Raw genomic sequence first — 18,582 nt, 5'->3', positions numbered from 1 at the left:
TTAATCGAGCAGGTACAATCTTTTAGAGGATTAAGATGATTGATATCATCGGGCTCAACACCCGCGCCGTTAGTTCTGCTTTCTCTAGACTGGACAAGGAAGCAAAATAAATGGGTTTGACAGTGAACGATGGCAAGACGAAATATCTCCTATCATCAAACAAACAGTCGTCGTACTCGCGACTTGGCTCTCACGTCACTGTTGACAGTCTTAACTTTAAAGTTGTAGATAATTTCGTCTATTTAGGAACCAGTATTAACACCACCAACAATGTCAGCCTGGAAATCCAACGCAGGATAACTCTTGCCAACAGGTGCTACGCTACGCTAGCGAGGTCATGTTGTCCAAATGGACGAAAACATTCCAGCTCTGAAAGTATTGGACGCCGTACCCGCCGGGGGAAGCAGAGGAAGACCTCCACTCCATTGGATGGACCTGGTGGAGAAGGACCTGGCTTCGCTTGGAATATCCAATTGGCGCCATGTAGCGAAAAGAAGAAACGATTGGCGCGCTGTTGTTAGCTCGGCTATAATCGCGTAAGTCGTCGTCTACGCCAATTAAGAAGAAGAAAAAGGTAGAATTACGAACGAACTTTGGAATTGCCTTACCAATAAAAGCAATTAATATCTTATTTCTCGAACTTCCGAAACTCTTATATATATATTTCTAAGCATATGGCTAATGTGTTTTAACATGGAGTATGGGAGTTTCGGATAGGCACGACTTACTATATAATTTAGTTTTATTTATTTTTTTGTTGTAAGGCGAATATTAATTTTACCGTGTAATTACATTTAATTTTATTTCTATTAGATTTGTTTTGTTCTATCTACAATCAATATCCAGGAACACATTTTCAAATTTGCGCAGCTTTGCTAAAGAAAATTATTGAATTCGAGTGAATATTTTTCGTACGTGCGTCATGCATGGGTTTCCTCCTTAGGATTTGAAGCTAGTTGGCAATTCGTTAAACAGCTGTCTTACAATCGATAATTTTACAATTGTTTGACAAAGATTTGAATCGGCTCAGATGAAAATTTATATAAATATGTTATATTTGACATAAAAATGTTTAAACGAGTTTTTACTATATCATATAAATTGAGTACTTTTCGTCCTATTCGTTGGTAAATAGTGAATTTATGGGAAATCGTTAAGACACTACAAGATTTTCAGTATCTTTTTAGGCACGATTTTCAATTACAAAAGTCACATGGACGGCAATGCAGTAGCTTTGGTAATTCTAATGATGTCGGTGAAAAGGTTGCAGATTTCCACAATATTCCAGTTGAACGTATCAGGAATTTCAGCATAATCGCGCATGTCGATCATGGCAAAAGTACTTTGGCCGATCGGATATTGGAATTAACAGGTGCGATAGCCCAGAATTCAGGAGCACAAGTTTTGGACAGTTTACAAGTAGAACGGGAGCGAGGGATTACTGTTAAGGCACAGACCGCTTCAATTTTCCACACATATAAGAATGAGAAATATTTATTAAATTTGATCGATACACCAGGCCATGTGGATTTCGCAAATGAGGTTAAACATTAAGTCACTCTCAATAAACAACTCTTATAACATTTTAGCGTATTTTTTTAGGTTTCAAGGTCTCTGGCTGCATGCGATGGTGTTATATTACTGGTGGATGCTTGCCATGGTGTACAAGCTCAGACTGTAGCCAACTATTATTTAGCGAAAATGCGAAACTTGGTTATAATTCCAGTGCTGAACAAAATAGACATTAAACATGCTAATCCGGAACGTGTGTGCAAAGACTTACACAATTTATTTGGAATCGACCCTAATAGCGTTCTAAAGGTAATATATAGGAGTATTTGCAAAATATATCGAAGCTTAATTGTTAATATTCAAGATTTCCGCCAAATTAGGAACCGGTGTGGCTGCTGTTCTTGACAGAGTGATTGAGAAAATTACACCACCACAAGTAGATCGCAATCCTCCATTTCGCGCTTTAATATTTGATAGCTGGTTCGACAAATACCGTGGCGCTTTAAATTTAATTTGTGTACTGAACGGGTCACTGAAAGTGGGTCAAGAAATCCAATCGATGATTACAAAAAAGTCCTACCCGGTTAAAGGCATAACAATATTGCGTCCGAAGGAGGATCCAATCGAAACAATGTGAGTGTGGTTATATGGGTTCCTTTACCATATTTAATTATAATGGAGTTAATATTTTATTATTCGCAGCTCGGCTGGGCAAGTAGGCTTAATTGCCTGTAACATGAGGAATAGCAAAGAGTCTATTATTGGAGACACAATTCATCTAAAAAATGAAACAGTAAAAGCTGCCATTAGGTTTAAGCCGCAGCAACCAATGGTATTTGCAGGCGTTTATCCAGCTGACCAATCCAAGCACGTGCCTTTACGTGGCGCTATTGAAAAACTGACTTTAAACGATTCGGCGGTCACAGTAAATGTCGATTCTAGTCCAGCCTTGGGTCAAGGATGGCGTTTAGGTTTTCTCGGATTGCTACACATGGAGGTATTCTGTCAACGTTTAGAACAAGAATATGGAACGGAGCCGATTATTACTGCACCATCCGTTACATACCGTATCATTTTGAGGAATCCGAAAATGATAAAGCAAATGGGAAAAGAGTGCTTGGAACTTTCAAATGCTGCACTCTTTCCGGAGCCTTTCAATGTTAAGGAATACTACGAACCATTGGTGAAAGGTATATATTTTTCTTATTATTCCTAAGCGTTGTTTGTATAGAGTACATATCGGTATATGATTATAACAATTATTACTTTCATATCTTATTATTAGCATATTAAATAGATCAATGCGATATTCGACTGTGTAAAAACCTATACCTATTTGCTTAATGTTTTTAACCATATTTTTAGGAACCATAATAACCCCCACTGAATATCTAGGTCAAATAATCAGTTTATGTGTTGATCGACGGGGGATACAAGAGTCATCAATCAATATAGATGATGATCGTATTTTAATGAAATACATATTACCGTTAAGTGAAATAATATTAGATTTTAATGATCATCTGAAGTCCTTAAGCTCCGGCTATGCTAGTTTCAATTACGAAGATCACGGATATCATCTAACCAATATTGTGCGATTGGATATTCATCTGAATGGTCGCCCTGTTGAAGAGTTTTGTCGAATTGTGCATGTTTCGAAAGCAACAACTATCGCACGTGAAATGGTAGCAAAATTGCAGGAGCTTATACCAAGGCAGATGGTGCAAATCGCCATACAAGCCTGTGTGGGAGGAAAAGTATTGGCCCGAGAGACTATTAAAGCTTACAGGAAAGACGTCACTGCCAAGCTGGTGCGTACATAAAGCTAAAAGTAATTAATTAAAGTAATTAATTTTATTAAATTATTCATATTTTCACAGTATGGCGGCGATGTTACGCGACGAATGAAGCTTTTAAAACAACAAGCGGAGGGTAAAAAGAAAATGAGAATGTTTGCAAATATCCGTGTACCTCATGAGACTTTTATAAAAGTGTTGAAGCGGTAGTGAATAAAAAATCCAAATAATCTACACTGAAATTATATAATGGATACTATTTTCTGGTGGGTAGTAATTTGAAGAGTTCTTCCAATATTTTACCGTTTTTTAAGGTAGTCGCGTTAGGATATCTTTTTTGTTTATTTAGTTCAGACGAGTTCTTTGCTTTTATCTGCATCTTTTTTATTTATTTATTTTTTTTTTATAATCATTTATACAATAAAATATTTATTATTTAAATACATGAACTCGCAGCACTGGCTTCTAGGCCTTCAGCCGCAGTTGCATCTTTTATATAATTAGTACAATACGCTTTATTGAAAATTCCGAAATTTCTAGAAATTCTCTTAACCTTTTCAAATTAAGGACAACACAATTATAAGTGCTAAGTAGCTAGAGAGGTTGTTGTAGAAATATTATTAAAGCCCTAATCAGGGTTGTTGCTTAAGGTGATTTAAAAGGGAATTGTGATACTAGATTTTTAGTAGGGAAAAACTGAGAGTACAATTTAACTAAAGCAGTGATAGCCGGTACAGTTGAATAAAAAACATTGTCCTGCAGTTTAAACACATTTCATAACATGATTAAACAAATATTGAAATCGAAACGCATTTTTAATGACAACAATATTTAGTGCTTTATATATCATTTATATATATTAAAATATCGCCTTAATAACCTAATGACTAGTTTAATGTGCAAAGTATTTAGTTCTGCCTCATGTCGTACAGATAAACACCAGCTGTTATCACTGGCACGAAAAAGAAACCACAACCTTCTTCAAAAAAATATAAACATGCATATACATACTATATATTTATACAATCATAGTTATATATGTATATTAATGCATTCCTTATGCGATAAGCCCCAGTTTTAATCAATTTTCATATATTGCCACAGCTGTTGCAGGCATTCCCTTTTGATATGTGTGTTTTTCATTGTTAAAATTGGGTTTAAATTTAAAACAGAATTTTACAAAAATAAATGAAATGTAATATAACTACAAAACAATACAATCTCTCTCACACACACTCTCATGCCGAAATGATTTCACACACAGCCAAAAACAAAATTTCCACTCACACTAGAACGCAGTCGCTTTAGTATTGGGGAGCAGAAGAGACTTTCGTGCCTCAGTGTCTGACGTGGCGCTCTTTGTTCAGTCGCAAGTATTAACTGGCAGTTTGTTTACAATTTTGGTGAATGCACCAACACTCTGTTGTTGTGCAAAACAGCTGGTGGAGCTTTTGATTTGTTGACGTCTCACGAGCGCACCAACACCACGATAAGAGTTTAAAGTGATTAATTAAAAATATAACAAAGCAAAAGTATTACGTTCCTTTTTATCGTACTTTTAATTAATAACAAATTTCTTATAAGTTAACATAAGTCTAAAAGAATTTAACTATTTTATTTTAATTTATGACATTTGCGCTAATCGAACCAACAAAATAAATTTTTCAACAAAAGAAATCAGAGGGCAGAAAATCTTTGCACACACCAATATCAACACATAAATCCCTCACTTATACATTTGCATGAACCAATACCAGCAAAATATATACAAGTTTGCGAAGAATGAACAATAAAAAGTAAGATAGATAATAAAGCGATGAAAGCAAGTAGAAGCTTTTAAATTTTGCTCACCAACAGCACCCTATAAACGGTAATGAGACATACTCGTATAAGATTTAGATTTTTAAAACGAATAGCAGCTGCTCTCTTGTAAGCGAGTGACAAAAGAACACTCGGTTTAGTGTGAAAATGTAAATTATAAATAATATGATGCTCTCCGCTTCTTATTGATGTTGTCCAAATAATCAAATAACGAACAAACAGCTGAGCTGCGCCGAGAATCCGCAAAAATCAAGGACGTAATTTATCTTTGTGCGACAATCTGGTTTTCGACTGTTATTTAAAGGGTTATTATATTTGTGATTTAAAAATTGAGATTATTTGGAGTCAAATTTTCGTGTTTAACTGCTGTAACAGTTGTTTAAATATGCGTTTTGATTAGAAACTATTATTTTCACTTTGGCAGTCTTTTTCGGTGCAGTCCCCGGGCTAAGGCTGACCAACGGTATCATCTTAACGGCGTTCACTCGAACTATTGAGACAGTGAAACATTTCAACAACATTTAGATATCGCTTAGCATTAAACGCCTACAGGCGATAAGCACGTGTGTGTCACTAATCAGCTAAACGCCCGTGTAGTGCACTTCTGAAATCGGTGTGCCTGATATATATTTTGTGTGTTCCTCCTTTGGTTAAGTCGTTTTGTTTACTCGGTTCGTTGCTGTTCGCTTCGCTGTGATGTGAAACGTACATGACGAGTAAGCATTTTTGCTCCGTTGATATCGCAACTAGTCGGTCCCGTACGTACGCCTGCAGTGTAACTTTGCTTGGGACAGTTTGGATCGAATAGAGTTTTGTGAATGTGGGTACCTACAAATAAACAATTTACATTTTTTTTATAATTATCAACTCGGTTTGCAGTAAACAAATAGTCCTAAAATAATAAACTTAAATCCGAGCGGAAGGTGTCATTATTTGAGAGCGCAATAAAAAATCGAAAGTTACGGTTTTGGCAAGTCTAAATGCACAGCTGATCTGTTTGAGTAGCATTCAAATCGTTTAATTACAATAACTTTAAATAAACTCGCCCAGTTTACTCCTTAACTTAGTTAATTCCAGAAGGGTTTATTCAGGTTTGTATAAACCAAAATGCAGTTACTCTTGTGTTGAATATCAAAGTTAATAAAATTGAAATTTTAAAATAAAATCTTCATTTAAAGCAAACGCACACTTATATAATATACACACACATTTATATATGTATGTGTGTTTGTAAAGGCCTTTCACACAGCGTGCATGTATGTATGTGTGTATTTGCATATTATATATTGCAAAATTGTACACAATTTTAATTGCCACAAATCTATTAATTATTGTACATTATTAAATTAACCAACTCGTAAACTGCAATCGCTTGTAAAATGAGCTTTTGTTGAGCGGGTCAGTTTGGGCGAACTATTTACCAACAAAAATGAAATGTTTCCACTGATATGTGCAAAAATGCGAATTGGAACAATATTTATTTGGATTTTATAGTTTTGAACAAATTGCAAATGCACATACATATACACTGCTGCCAATACGCAGGCAAGTACCAACACAATGACAAATATACATACATACATATGTTTGTTAGTGTACTCGTACAATGACGTTAATAAGTGAATTGTTTGGTGTATAGAGTGCAGTCGTTGAATAACAAAACGAGAAATTCACCGACATTCATGCAAACATATCATTAGGCACCTGTGTATGTACATATGTGTATTTGTATTTATAAGTTTGAGGTTATTATGAAATTAAGCGTTATTAATTTACCAGACGAAGTAATTTTCTGAAAAGGTCAGTGTTCCTTTACAAGGATTACTCATGACAAAATTGTATGCAGTAATATATAAGCTAATTTTCATGAAACAAATCTTAAGTGTGATGGACATACATTTGTATATGTATAAACGGGATATGCTGCTGCTATCTACGATTTATAGTAAAAAGTAAAACTTAAATTCTAAGCCTATTTGATGCAAAAAAAGAAGGACTGAGAAGAGGCAAAGTAGGCAAACTGTCAAATTTGCATGGAAATTGTAAACAAACACGCAATGATTTTTGTAGAATCATGAAATAAAGTGTATTTATTAGTTTATAATGAAAAAAAATTCTGTGAAATGGGTAGGAGATTGTGCAGGGAAATATTTGGATCATATATATATATGTACATACATATGTATGTATATAAATAACTGTTTTGAACGTATAGTCAAAATAATTGCAAATTAACTACATACATACATATGTATATGATAAAGCGATAAGAAATATATAAATAATTTAATCATAATATTATAATACTTTTGAAATGTATATGTATCTCAGTGAAATTAAAATTAAAACAAGACAAGACCACGAAATTCCTTCAGGGGCTGGAAAAACTTTGTGTTAAAAAATTTTGCGAAAATAAATTACAATAAAAACAGTGAACTATAGGTACTGGGTCCAAATATTATATAATAATATTTAGTTCTTGATTTTTCGCGCTTTTAATAGTTTTTAACAGTACCGTTATATGGGGATATTTTCACACTATCTGTAGGGGTTCTTATAGAATTTATCTTAAGCGAATTAGGTTACTTCAGCTTGAATGGTTTGGGAGATATACATATACATATATTACACATACTAGAGACAGAGCCACGCCCACTTTTTCACAATTTTTAGCCCACAGGTGCCCCTTGCTATCGCGATCCTCTGTGCCAAGTTATAGTTATCACAATTTAGTGCTTAGTTGTCGCATTTTATAGGTTTTCGGTTAATGGGGTTTTTTGGGCACGGCAATTCCTGACCCAATTCCTACATCTGTGTACCAAGTTTCATTGTGATATCTCAATCAGAGAGACAGACAAACAGACAGGCATCCGGATTTCAACTCGTCTCGTCTTCCTCGTCATTTATGTATACAGAACCCTATATCTATCTTGCTTAGTTTTAGGTGTCATTAACAACCGTTAGGTAAACAAAACTATTAGCAACATGTTGAGTGGGTATAAAAATAATCAAATCTATAAAACGTTATGCTAATAAATCATTCTTTTTTGCTACCTATTATAACGTCAGTTCTGTCAAACTGGTAGCCGTAAATATTGCTAAAAGTGATCGCCTCTTTGACTGGGCTTCTGATCTATTTTTATGTAACTTTTCTCAAACTTGTCAAGTCATATTCGACTGTTGATATTTCCAACCCACTATCATCATCAAATGCTACTCATATACATACTAAAGACACATGGACCGTCGGTCCTCTTATTACATTTCAATTTAAGAACCAAAATATCCATTTGGACTGCGAAATTATCAGATGATATAGTTTTCCAAAAGTTTTCATGCATCTCTGAATTGGTGATGAGTTTTATGAGAAGCTCTTAATATCAGAAATATACTCAGAAATTTAAAATTGGAAAATAAAAGAGGCAATAAAAGCACAAGATAATTGAAAAACTTTCGCACTAGTGAAATGCCTATGGGATGTAATGAATTAGATTTTTTCTCAATTGACTTTCATGCAATCGTAAAATGTACTACGGTTTTGTTCCAATTAATATCACTGTTTTATTATTTTGTGACTAAAGTTTTGAACATAAGGAATATTACTATACGAGATAAAGTGCAAATTTCATTGAACTTTGTGTGCGTTTTTTTTTTTTTGAATTTGTAAATATAATTCTTCTTTGTTCAATACTTTGTTTTCATTGGGAAGTCTTTGACCAGCTGCATTCTGAACTTCCGCCTTTTATCTCTTTTATCTTTATCTTTATCTTTATCTATTTTCAATTTTCATCTTGAACGATCGCAATTAATCAAACATATATACATAGAAGATATTTAAATAAAAAAAATAAGTAAAATTGAACAAAAAACTAACTCGATGTAATGATCAAGTCGACTTTTTGTTGTCTTTGCTTTTTTCTTAGCAAGTAAATCGACTTTTCCTGACCGTGAACAGACAACCAACAATAACAAACATAATAAGGTGTATGTGTGTGCCTTTATTGCCATCTCTCCAGCCAGAGATCAGGCGAGTACGAAATAATGTAAATATGTTTGGACGACCTCAAACAAGAAGCCAACAAACCATCCCTATAGTCGACTTGCCGACCCACCAACCTACCGACCGACCGACACAGCAAGTTAGTACATCCGTATACTATGTACTGCACGACTACTACAAGTACCCATGACCTTGAAATTTTCAACGATACAGTTAAAAAGAAAAACAATAAAAACATGAAAATGCAATGGCAACTGGCAAGAACCTTGCTCCCCAAAGCAGTAGCAATAGAAACAAATCATTAGAAAGCTCCCAAACTAAGAGAGACGAGCTCTCCTTCGCACCTTTGCAAAGCAATACCATTCTCTTCTATAACTTTGTCGTCCTATGCTCTCTTCTCTTTTCGTGAGCAGCAGAATCTCTTCACGACCATTTTTGTACAGAAACTTACTTTTCCCATAATCAAAACAAACTTTGCTGTCACCAAATTACAATATATCGGTCCATTTTTGACACAATACGAAGTCAAGAAATTATTTGAAATTCGTCAAAAATCGATTCAAACACACAAAAACAAAAACAAGTGAAAAAAAGTGAGTTTATTTTAAAAAAATTTATCGAAAACATCTACCAAAAACGTACACAAACACTATCAGCTGATTTAAGCATAACATAATAAACGCGTACATACATACACAAAAGAAAGCTTTCATATAAATCGAACACATCCCCTCTGTGTAAAAACCCTATCTAATTGTGATTATAAGCAAATATTTCAAATGGAACCCTTTCTATATGATTTTATACAAAATAAAATAAAAGTAAATATTATGGTATCCAAGCATTTCTGAAAGTATAACCTAAAATGACTGGATATACACGTTGAAGGTAGATTTGATAATACAAGACTTTTTCATAATTCATCCATTACACAATAGCGAATGAATTAGGGGAAAAACCGCGTAATCCGGGCTGAAGCGAGGAAATAGCAACAAAGCGAAAAACTACTATTGGAAACTATAGAGTTGTTTCCAGAAGTATGAGAGAGTATAATAAGTAAATAATCGGTGATTTACCGTTGCAAAACTTTATATTACAGTTTATTTTCCGTTTTCAAAAACAAGTGGTTTCAAATCTTAAAATTTTCACAATGTTATTTATTAAAATTTTTTTCCGATGCCATGTGTTTCAAACTTCGTGGAGTAATGGAAATGTCTTTCCTAAGCGAGTGAATGAAGAGAATCGAATTTTTAATTGATTATCCGAAGGACAGGCTGGTGAAGTACAGAGAGGAGAGATCGAGGCAATTCCTTCCGGTCCTGGAATGCTAACCAACAATGTTCTGCAGATCATCCCAGGACCCGGTTTTCTCTCTATGAGCCTACAACAAAGTCTATGAAAACTTCTCTGAGAGAATCAAGCTTCTTCGCCTGTCTCATTCTGCACCAAGTTAGTCTAAACGTTGTTTAAAATAGAAATAATTTTTACTAATGGTAATAACAAGCCATTATACTATCGCTGAAAACTGAGCCTCATTCTTACTAATCCTGGCTAGCATAGCCAAATTTAAGCAAGGCATAATCGAGTCTTCAATTTTGACAAATCTTCACGAATTATGAATGACAATTGATTTCATCAGATTTAAATTTCCCCAAAAAACTCTCACACTTCCGATGTGTTGTCAGAATGGTCAAAGTGTCTACAATTTGTATTGATACAAAGGAGGTGCAGTTAGCCCTAGACCTTAGTTCTTGCATTGATACAGTAGCAATAATTGAACACAGATTTTGAATGGCTCATCACTAATCCGATCTAATTGTGGGCGACATTTTGTCAGCTCAACTTCGTTCAAACATTTTATTGATAAAATCAATGTATTTTTCACGCCAGCATTTATTCTTTCCTATTTGTCACATTCAGGCGCACTTACTTACATTTCTGTTGTACACAATACTTGTACATATGTATGTTTGTATGAGTGTTGGAGCACAAGTGGGATAATTTTAAGAGTACATTTATTGAAAGCTTTTCCATTTTTTACTGTATTGGAGCAAAAGCAAATATGCACGTAATATACGTAAGTAATAATCCCAACAACAAAGTTGTAGCAATCAAGTTCAAGCATAAAGTACAGCAACAACACCTTTGAATAGCCACAATATTTATATTTAACAATGTACATACATCTGTGCATTTGTGTACGTTTGGAGGGAGACTCGATTGTCGTACGCCACACACACACACACACACATGGCTGTTCATGTGTATGTGCTATGGGTGAGTTTGTGGAGAGGCACCGAAATCGTTTGGGGCCAGCTGCGTACAGCGCCGAGTCTGACCGTACACGTAGCGCATTGGAGAGGCGACAGCAGCAGCAGCAACAACGGCCCAGCCCGCCACCGACACCATCATCATTCACGACAAACTCAAAGTAAGAAGTCAACTTAATTACTGAGCAAAAACCGAAAGTGAAAATTGTCAAAATCCCTGTATCGAGTATGTGCAATGTTTCGAATTAAATTAAATGAATTAAAATTGAAAGCATTCCAACGCTTATGAAAATCGAAAGCGGTGACATTGTGTTTAGTAAAAATTGGCAATAATTTTCCATACAGCTTTTGTGGCCGAAGTGCATATTCTTTATTTGCCTTCGAATGTTGTCAATTGTGCATCGACTTTTTGTGTAAATATTTTAATTTTATTTTGACTATCTTAATTCAGCGCTCGACCTCGACAGTGTTAGTGAAACCACCAACTACTGCTGTTATTGTTGTTGCGTAGTTTTTCGATTAATTCTATGCTTTTCTATTTTGTTTCATTAAAAAGTTGCTATTACGATTTAACATACTTAGTACGTATCTGCATGTATGTACATACATAAATTTATTATAATATTTGTGTACATTGTGTCAAACAATTTCAATTTATGTATATAGTTTTTTGATAAAAAGTTGATACGTATAAAGAAGTAAATTCATATGTGATTTTGTTTTCGAGCAACTGATACGGAATTATAAAAAAATTTCATAAAAATTCGCAACTCAAAAAGCTACAAATTATTCACCTGTGTCGCCATCATCTCCTTCCTTTGCGAGTATAGGTATGTTATTAAAATTGAAGCTTGCGAATTGTGTGTGAGGAGTGGACAAGAGTGTATAGGTGTACGTTCATATACATATATGCATGTCATATACGCACATATACATATGTATATAAAGCCATCTGTGAATATGTGGGGATAAATAAAAAGCTAGCAATGTTTGTAAACAAGATCTTTGCAATTATTCTCTTATACCTCTCCGTGGCGTTGCCATCAATGCGCTCAATTGCGTCTGTCGACGTGACACAACCGTTGTGAAAATGCAACACAGGCAAACATATACAGATACGAACACTGCATCGAAAGTGCTCATGAGAATGCAATTAAAGAAGAACTTAGGCTGAGCGTTTTATTTATTTCATTAAATTTGTGTTTTGATTTTTTTAAATAAAAAATAAATTTATTCAATACGAAATTCACATGAATTATAAAAAAATATGTATATTTAATAAACCAATATGTGCATACATATAATAAATTTAGTTAAACTGAACAATTTTCAATATTTCCTCTAATAGGTCTATATGTATCTGTTCCTCGGAATTAATACTCCAGAACCCAAATAATATTTCATGCCTCAACAATATTATACCGATTTCGAGGCAGATTCGTAAAGAATGGAAACAGCTTATGGTGTAAATATATATTCGAATATAGGTATACATATATGTATGTACATATATTTATTATATAGGAGGGCGTTGATGAACTCTCCCTAAGTAAGGGCCAAGAATTTTATTTTAATACAATCATGTTTCCTTTTTTTACGTCCACTCTTACAGCACTTAGAATGGGATGAAACGAATGAACCAATGATTGTTTCAAGCCATTTTAACATACATATCTACTTCGATTTCTAGGCAACGTATTTTCAATTATATTCATAATAATGTATTATCTTTATACATAAAAAGTACGTGTAACGTTGTTTGTCCGCGATGGACTCCTAAACTACTTAACCGATTTTAGTAGAATTTAGCACACCGTGTCCAGTTCAAACCAACTTAGAAGATAGGATTCTTAAAACAATTCATAAATAAGGAATACAGTGAAAGCTCTCTTAAATGGACGCCCTATTAAGCGGGCATCTCCATTACTCAGGCACATTGTTGATGTTTATTAAGCAAATTTTTATGTTTACTTCACGCTAAGACTTCTTATTAATTTACTTTACTTTTTTCCTTTTTATTACAGGTCGTTATGAGTTTAGGTTTTCTTACAAATAATAACAATACTACAAAAACAACATGATCAACAGCGCAAACACAGTTGACTTTAATGTTATAAATCATGGTAAAGTCATACTTCCACACGGATTAGTGCCATTGGACAAATGCAAACTAGTACATACTTCGAAGATACCTCAAAGTGGCAGCGAAAGATTCACTTCGTCATATGCAATACAAGCCTCTATTAATCCCTACACTTACACCGTCGATAATAAGCCCAGCGCCAATATTCAAAGTGCCGAGACCAAAGAGATTAACATGCAGCCGCAACGTGTACATGTCCAGCATCTGCAAATACATCCCAATTTGCAGAACAATCAATGGATTAATGATAAGTTTCACAACTTGAACGCTGAAAGAGAGCGCACTGCGCCAAATGGGTGCATAACTAAAATAAATCACAACAATAACGTAATTAGAAAAGAAAGTGCCTTTAGTTTAAGTAGCAGCAGCAAGTGCAGCGTCAGCAATAACAATAATAATAACAACAACAACAGTAATATTAATAATAGTAGTAGCTTCCCAAATACTTTCAAAAATGTAGAATGTGATAAGGACTTAGTCTATGATGGCATGAAAAAGACAGCTCGCGGTGTCACTGCTCTTATGGGTTCAACCGATAGGGGTACGACGTCCATTTATAGTACTGATTACCAAGAAAATGCCTTTCACCGCATCGAGGATGTGCACAATTATGCCAAGATGGACCGTTATAGCTATTCGAATGAAAGTAGCAATAGCAGTATGCATGAGGAAGACAATGAAGACGAAGATGAGGATTTAGATGAGGATGATAACAATGACGATGCCGCGACCAACTACGAACGTTATCTGAAAAGCAAGCACTTAGCGGCTAAGCGAAAGCGAGTGAAATGTCATGAAAATTTTAATATGGAAATTACCAGATTGGAAACGGAGGAGACTGAACTGAATGTTGATGTAGAGACTGTGCACAAAGTGCAGAATGAAACAACTGAAGAGGCAATGCCTAGCACACCAGACCATCATGCGCGCAGACCGATGAATGCTTTCTTGATATTTTGTAAACGCCACAGAGCCATAGTCAAGGAACGGTACAGATCGTTGGAAAATAGGTAAGCATGTAAGCGGCTTGTCTTACGCTAACCTAACTAATTTGTAAACCTGTCTTTTAGAGCTATCACCAAGATACTTGGAGACTGGTGGGCTTCCTTAGACGCCACTGATAAGAAATGCTTTACCAATTTGGCGCAACAGGTATGCTTACTTTACTCACTTTCATCTGTAATAAATAAAAATATAAACAATTTTTTAGAATAAAGACGCATTTTTTAACGCAAATCCAAACTTCAAATGGTACAAGCTGCCGGCTCCTCCATTACGCACCTTGAACACTCGCCCAGGCAATACAAGTACAGAACCGGAAGACGACATGAAATCTTTTATGAGTGCGCAAAGCGGGAGTGCTATGCTAGCAAAGTACACGAAGAGTGGCAACAATCACCTTTTTAAACTAGCTGATGAAGCACAAATGGGTGAACTCAGTAGTCTGTTCAGTGGCGAAAGCGACAACAACAACTGCAATTCGAACCAGAATGCATTGCAGAAGGCCTTGGGCGAGACGTCACAATTTTTGAACGCTTACATGTCACCCACCAGCGGCGCAGAGAGCGTACAATCGAACAAACATCGCCTGTTAAGTGAGAATAGCTTCTCCAGTAATGGGAGTGAAGATGATATTTTGCCGAAGAAAACGTCAAGGGCATGCAAAGGGAAAATCTATCAAGAACTTATTAATTCAGGGCAAATTTCAGCGGTTTCGAAGAAAATAAAAACACCCAAATCACAAAGCCATCCCAACGGTTACGCTCATCACATTGTGACTCCTTCCAGCAGTTCTAACCTAACGTCACTGGATAGCACCAATCATTTTTCATCCACGTGCGGAAATAATAATAAACTAAGTGAAACTTGCCCCGGTGAGGGTTTTCAATCAAATAATGATCTGTCAAGTTTCGATTTGGAAGACAAAATTAAGGAATTGCCAGCACTCAGTTTGGATCTTTACTTACAGCGCAAGCGCAATACGAAGAAGAAAAAGAAATTCACATCGAAAAAACGCCATTCAAACAATACAGTAAACAACAAAAATTCAGAGGCAATAAGTGTAACGCATGCGCCACCCATATCGTGTCCGAACAGAAGTCGGGAGGCACCGCCGCAGCAGGCTGTTGGCAGTCAAAAACGTAAAGCGCGAAAAGAGAGCATCACCAGACGCGACGTCACTGTGATTGAGAATGAAATCGCGTCCGTTATTCCATTGCCTAAAAATTTCAGTACCATAAACGGCTGTTATTACTTTAACGCATCGCCAGATGGCGCAATATCAAAATGTCTACCATTCAGCGAAATCCCAAACTCCACGGCTGCAACAGGATCAGACAATCAGCGCACCGACGTCAACGTTTTTGGCAACTTATGCAATGACAATTCGTCTACCTCAGACTTACTCATTCTGGCCGAGGTGGCTGCCAATCGCACCGAACTAACAAATTAAACAGCAATCGGTTATCACTGTACTATTCACTAACCCAACCATATAAGCACCAAAAAGAAATTGTATCTTAAAAATGCAACTTGTTGCATTTATTCACATATGCTTAGTTTGTAGAAGTAATAAAAATTGTTATTGTTTTCAAAAGTTATATTTAATACTAGTAGCATAAAGTCGGAAATAAAATCTTAATTATATTGTATTTTCACAAAATGTTGTGCCAATCGCTTTTCTTCGCAATGTGTTGTCCTTGTAGCTGACAAAATATCCCCAAGTAATTTTGAGTAACGCTGCCGAGTTGACAGTCCTTAGACCGATATAAATCCGAAACCAACCAGTGCCAACAGCCAGGGAATTGGATGCAGCTAGTTAAGAGAGTGAATGCGTCTATCTTCTTATTGTTGTTATTGTTGATTTTGCAGTGTTAATTGATGTCAGCGAACATATTCTATTTGTTCCCAAGTCGTTTATGAGTGAATAATTTTACTGCACCAATACAGGTTTACTTAATCTATAAATGAATATGTCTGAAGAAATTAATCAGACACAAAATCAGTAGCTGTAAAATAAATTCAAAGCCCAATCAAAAACTTATGTAATCACCCATTTGACAGATACCTCAAAAGTCTAACGAATAATCCATAATTTCGATTTCGATTTCGACGATTTCGGAGAAGTTTACATTTACTAAACTTCAAGAAAGAATTGCATTACTCTTGCTTGACATATACCCATACAGTGGACCAATAAAGTTAACATACACCTAGTTCTATTAAATTAGGACACGTTTATTTGTTATAAAATGAATAAATTTTGTGACTTTTTTCTATCCATTTCAAAATATGTATATTTAACATTAAATTTAGCATATAAAAATTTTTTTTTTTACACAAATAAAAAAAATTAATCCTAAAGCTTAAAATGGGCATAATTTATATAAAAAAAGTTTACGTACACTAATGATTATTTATAGAAATCAAACATAATTACAATAGTTTTAGCAATTTTTGTTGCTATTATTGTTCCTAGACATCGATGTATGCTCCCCACTCAATTTCTGGTATTATTTGCGGATATTTTGACCCACTAAGTCCATGATCCAGTTTTTTGGCCTTATTTTGAAGAAATTCGATGTTTTCGAATACAATTTTCCAAAAAGTTCCAGATATTTTAAATAGGAATAATGTATGGTAATTGCGGGACCTATGGAGTTATTTTTAACTCCATAACAACCCTGCTCGTACAAGATAAGACGGGTATTTGGTGCCGGTATCTTGTTGGAAATTGATTTTGCTGCTATTAACAGCCGATTTAAGCACACTTAAAATTAAATTTTTTTTCTTAAAATATTCAGATACATGTTTATTAAAAAATAATGCATCCATACCAGAGAGAGTATGAAATCTACATACTATTCAATCAACATTAAATTTGTCCAGGAGACACAGCCAAAACTGACAAATTTGTGATATGCTCAAATCGATTTGTCGACTTATGAGAACCTTTTTATCAATTATAGAAGTCGTAGGTACCACAATTGTTCAAGGAGATCTCTGTTAAGATCGACCTATTAACCTAACCTATACTAATCTAAGCTTGCACAGGCAGCACAGCGAGAATTATTTCAAACCAATAAACTAACTATTTTTAAATGTTCTATTATATAATAGATATCTATAAATGTATATTGGCGCATAATTCAATCGGTTAGCAAGATATACATATGTATGTAGGTGTTAAGTACTTCCTGAGGAGTTGAAATGACCACTTACGAATAAAGCCTGGACTAAACCGTCGAAGAGAAAGTAGTCCACAAATATTTAATATGAACACATTTGGAATATGGGAACATTCTTGAAGTATAGAAGCCCATATACTTTATGGATGTTCCTATATCAACACACACATATTACATTTAAGGATAGATATATAAAATATTATTATTGTTGAAAAATCATGGAAAAGTGACATTGATGTCATCAAAATTTAAGTAATTGCAATAGAGATTTATTTTCTCATACTTCTTGCATAGATTGTAAACAATTAAATTCAAACCTTTTTTCCCAAAACTTATTTGCGAAGTGTGGTGAGTTAATTTGAACTAAAATTCCAATGGGGACGTCGTTATTGTTTCCAACAAAGTCAGTCGTTTTAGAATTTTTACAAAACTAGCAAGGCGAAAATAATTGAAGAGGTGAAAATTTACCTCACTCTTTCACTTTCATTTTCCGTCTCTCACAAATTTTTTACGTTTGTTGTTGTTGCCATGGGAGATGACATCGTTGGCATGCGCGTTGCTCATTTCGCTAATGGCGTTTTTTTTCTTGTCCCAGCCCCTCAAAGGAAAGTACTATTTTTTACCTAGCACATGTGGTAATAGTACATACATACGCACATATGTACATATGTAAATAAGTACATAATTACAAAACGAAAATTGCTCTGTAGATACACTCGTGTACCATAAAAGACTGCAAATGTACACAGTGTGTATGCTCTTTGCCACCAGTATCTCGCTGCCGCGTCTCATCTCTCACACACACTCGACCGGGCCACCGCCTCCTGCCGAGCATCGCGTGCGAACAGCTTAT

At 35.0% G+C, this 18,582-nt stretch overlaps 2 protein-coding genes across 6 annotated transcripts; both read left to right on the top strand.

The window, feature by feature from the left end:
• The first annotated feature begins 1,013 nt into the window (after nt 1-1,013).
• On the top strand, nt 1,014-3,550 carry LOC120774101 (translation factor waclaw, mitochondrial). Its single transcript, XM_040103455.1, has 7 exons — nt 1,014-1,127; nt 1,188-1,542; nt 1,603-1,821; nt 1,877-2,145; nt 2,215-2,702; nt 2,878-3,323; nt 3,393-3,550. Exons 1-7 carry the CDS (start codon nt 1,069-1,071, stop codon nt 3,516-3,518), a joined length of 1,962 nt encoding a protein of 653 aa, XP_039959389.1. The 5' UTR covers nt 1,014-1,068; the 3' UTR covers nt 3,519-3,550.
• On the top strand, nt 3,493-16,490 carry LOC120774098 (myb-like protein F). Of its 5 annotated transcripts, XM_040103447.1 has the most exons (5): nt 5,736-5,949; nt 6,009-6,220; nt 13,424-14,552; nt 14,613-14,694; nt 14,753-16,490. In XM_040103447.1, exons 3-5 carry the CDS (start codon nt 13,477-13,479, stop codon nt 15,992-15,994), a joined length of 2,400 nt encoding a protein of 799 aa, XP_039959381.1. In that variant the 5' UTR covers nt 5,736-5,949; nt 6,009-6,220; nt 13,424-13,476; the 3' UTR covers nt 15,995-16,490. The 5 variants fall into 5 exon arrangements, with proteins under 5 accessions (XP_039959384.1, XP_039959381.1, XP_039959383.1 ...); XM_040103450.1 differs by lacking the exons at nt 5,736-5,949; nt 6,009-6,220 and adding an exon at nt 3,493-3,574; XM_040103449.1 differs by lacking the exon at nt 6,009-6,220.
• Nucleotides 16,491-18,582: the final 2,092 nt, after the last annotated feature.

This window comes from Bactrocera tryoni, chromosome 4 (assembly GCF_016617805.1).
Source record: "Bactrocera tryoni isolate S06 chromosome 4, CSIRO_BtryS06_freeze2, whole genome shotgun sequence".
NCBI lineage: Eukaryota > Metazoa > Arthropoda > Insecta > Diptera > Tephritidae > Bactrocera > Bactrocera tryoni.
This window is presented reverse-complemented; position numbering and strand designations above follow the sequence as displayed.

Excerpts from the sequence above, each read along its gene's own strand:
- LOC120774101 (XM_040103455.1), top strand. The coding sequence starts at position 1,069 with ATGTTTAAACGAGTTTTTACTATATCATATAAATTGAGTACTTTTCGT. Across the intron at positions 1,543-1,602 it reads ATGTGGATTTCGCAAATGAG|GTTTCAAGGTCTCTGGCTGC; the intron begins GTTAAACATTAA and ends GTATTTTTTTAG. Across the intron at positions 2,703-2,877 it reads CTACGAACCATTGGTGAAAG|GAACCATAATAACCCCCACT; the intron begins GTATATATTTTT and ends CCATATTTTTAG.
- LOC120774098 (XM_040103450.1), top strand. The coding sequence starts at position 13,477 with ATGATCAACAGCGCAAACACAGTTGACTTTAATGTTATAAATCATGGT. Across the intron at positions 14,553-14,612 it reads TACAGATCGTTGGAAAATAG|AGCTATCACCAAGATACTTG; the intron begins GTAAGCATGTAA and ends CCTGTCTTTTAG. Across the intron at positions 14,695-14,752 it reads TTACCAATTTGGCGCAACAG|AATAAAGACGCATTTTTTAA; the intron begins GTATGCTTACTT and ends ACAATTTTTTAG.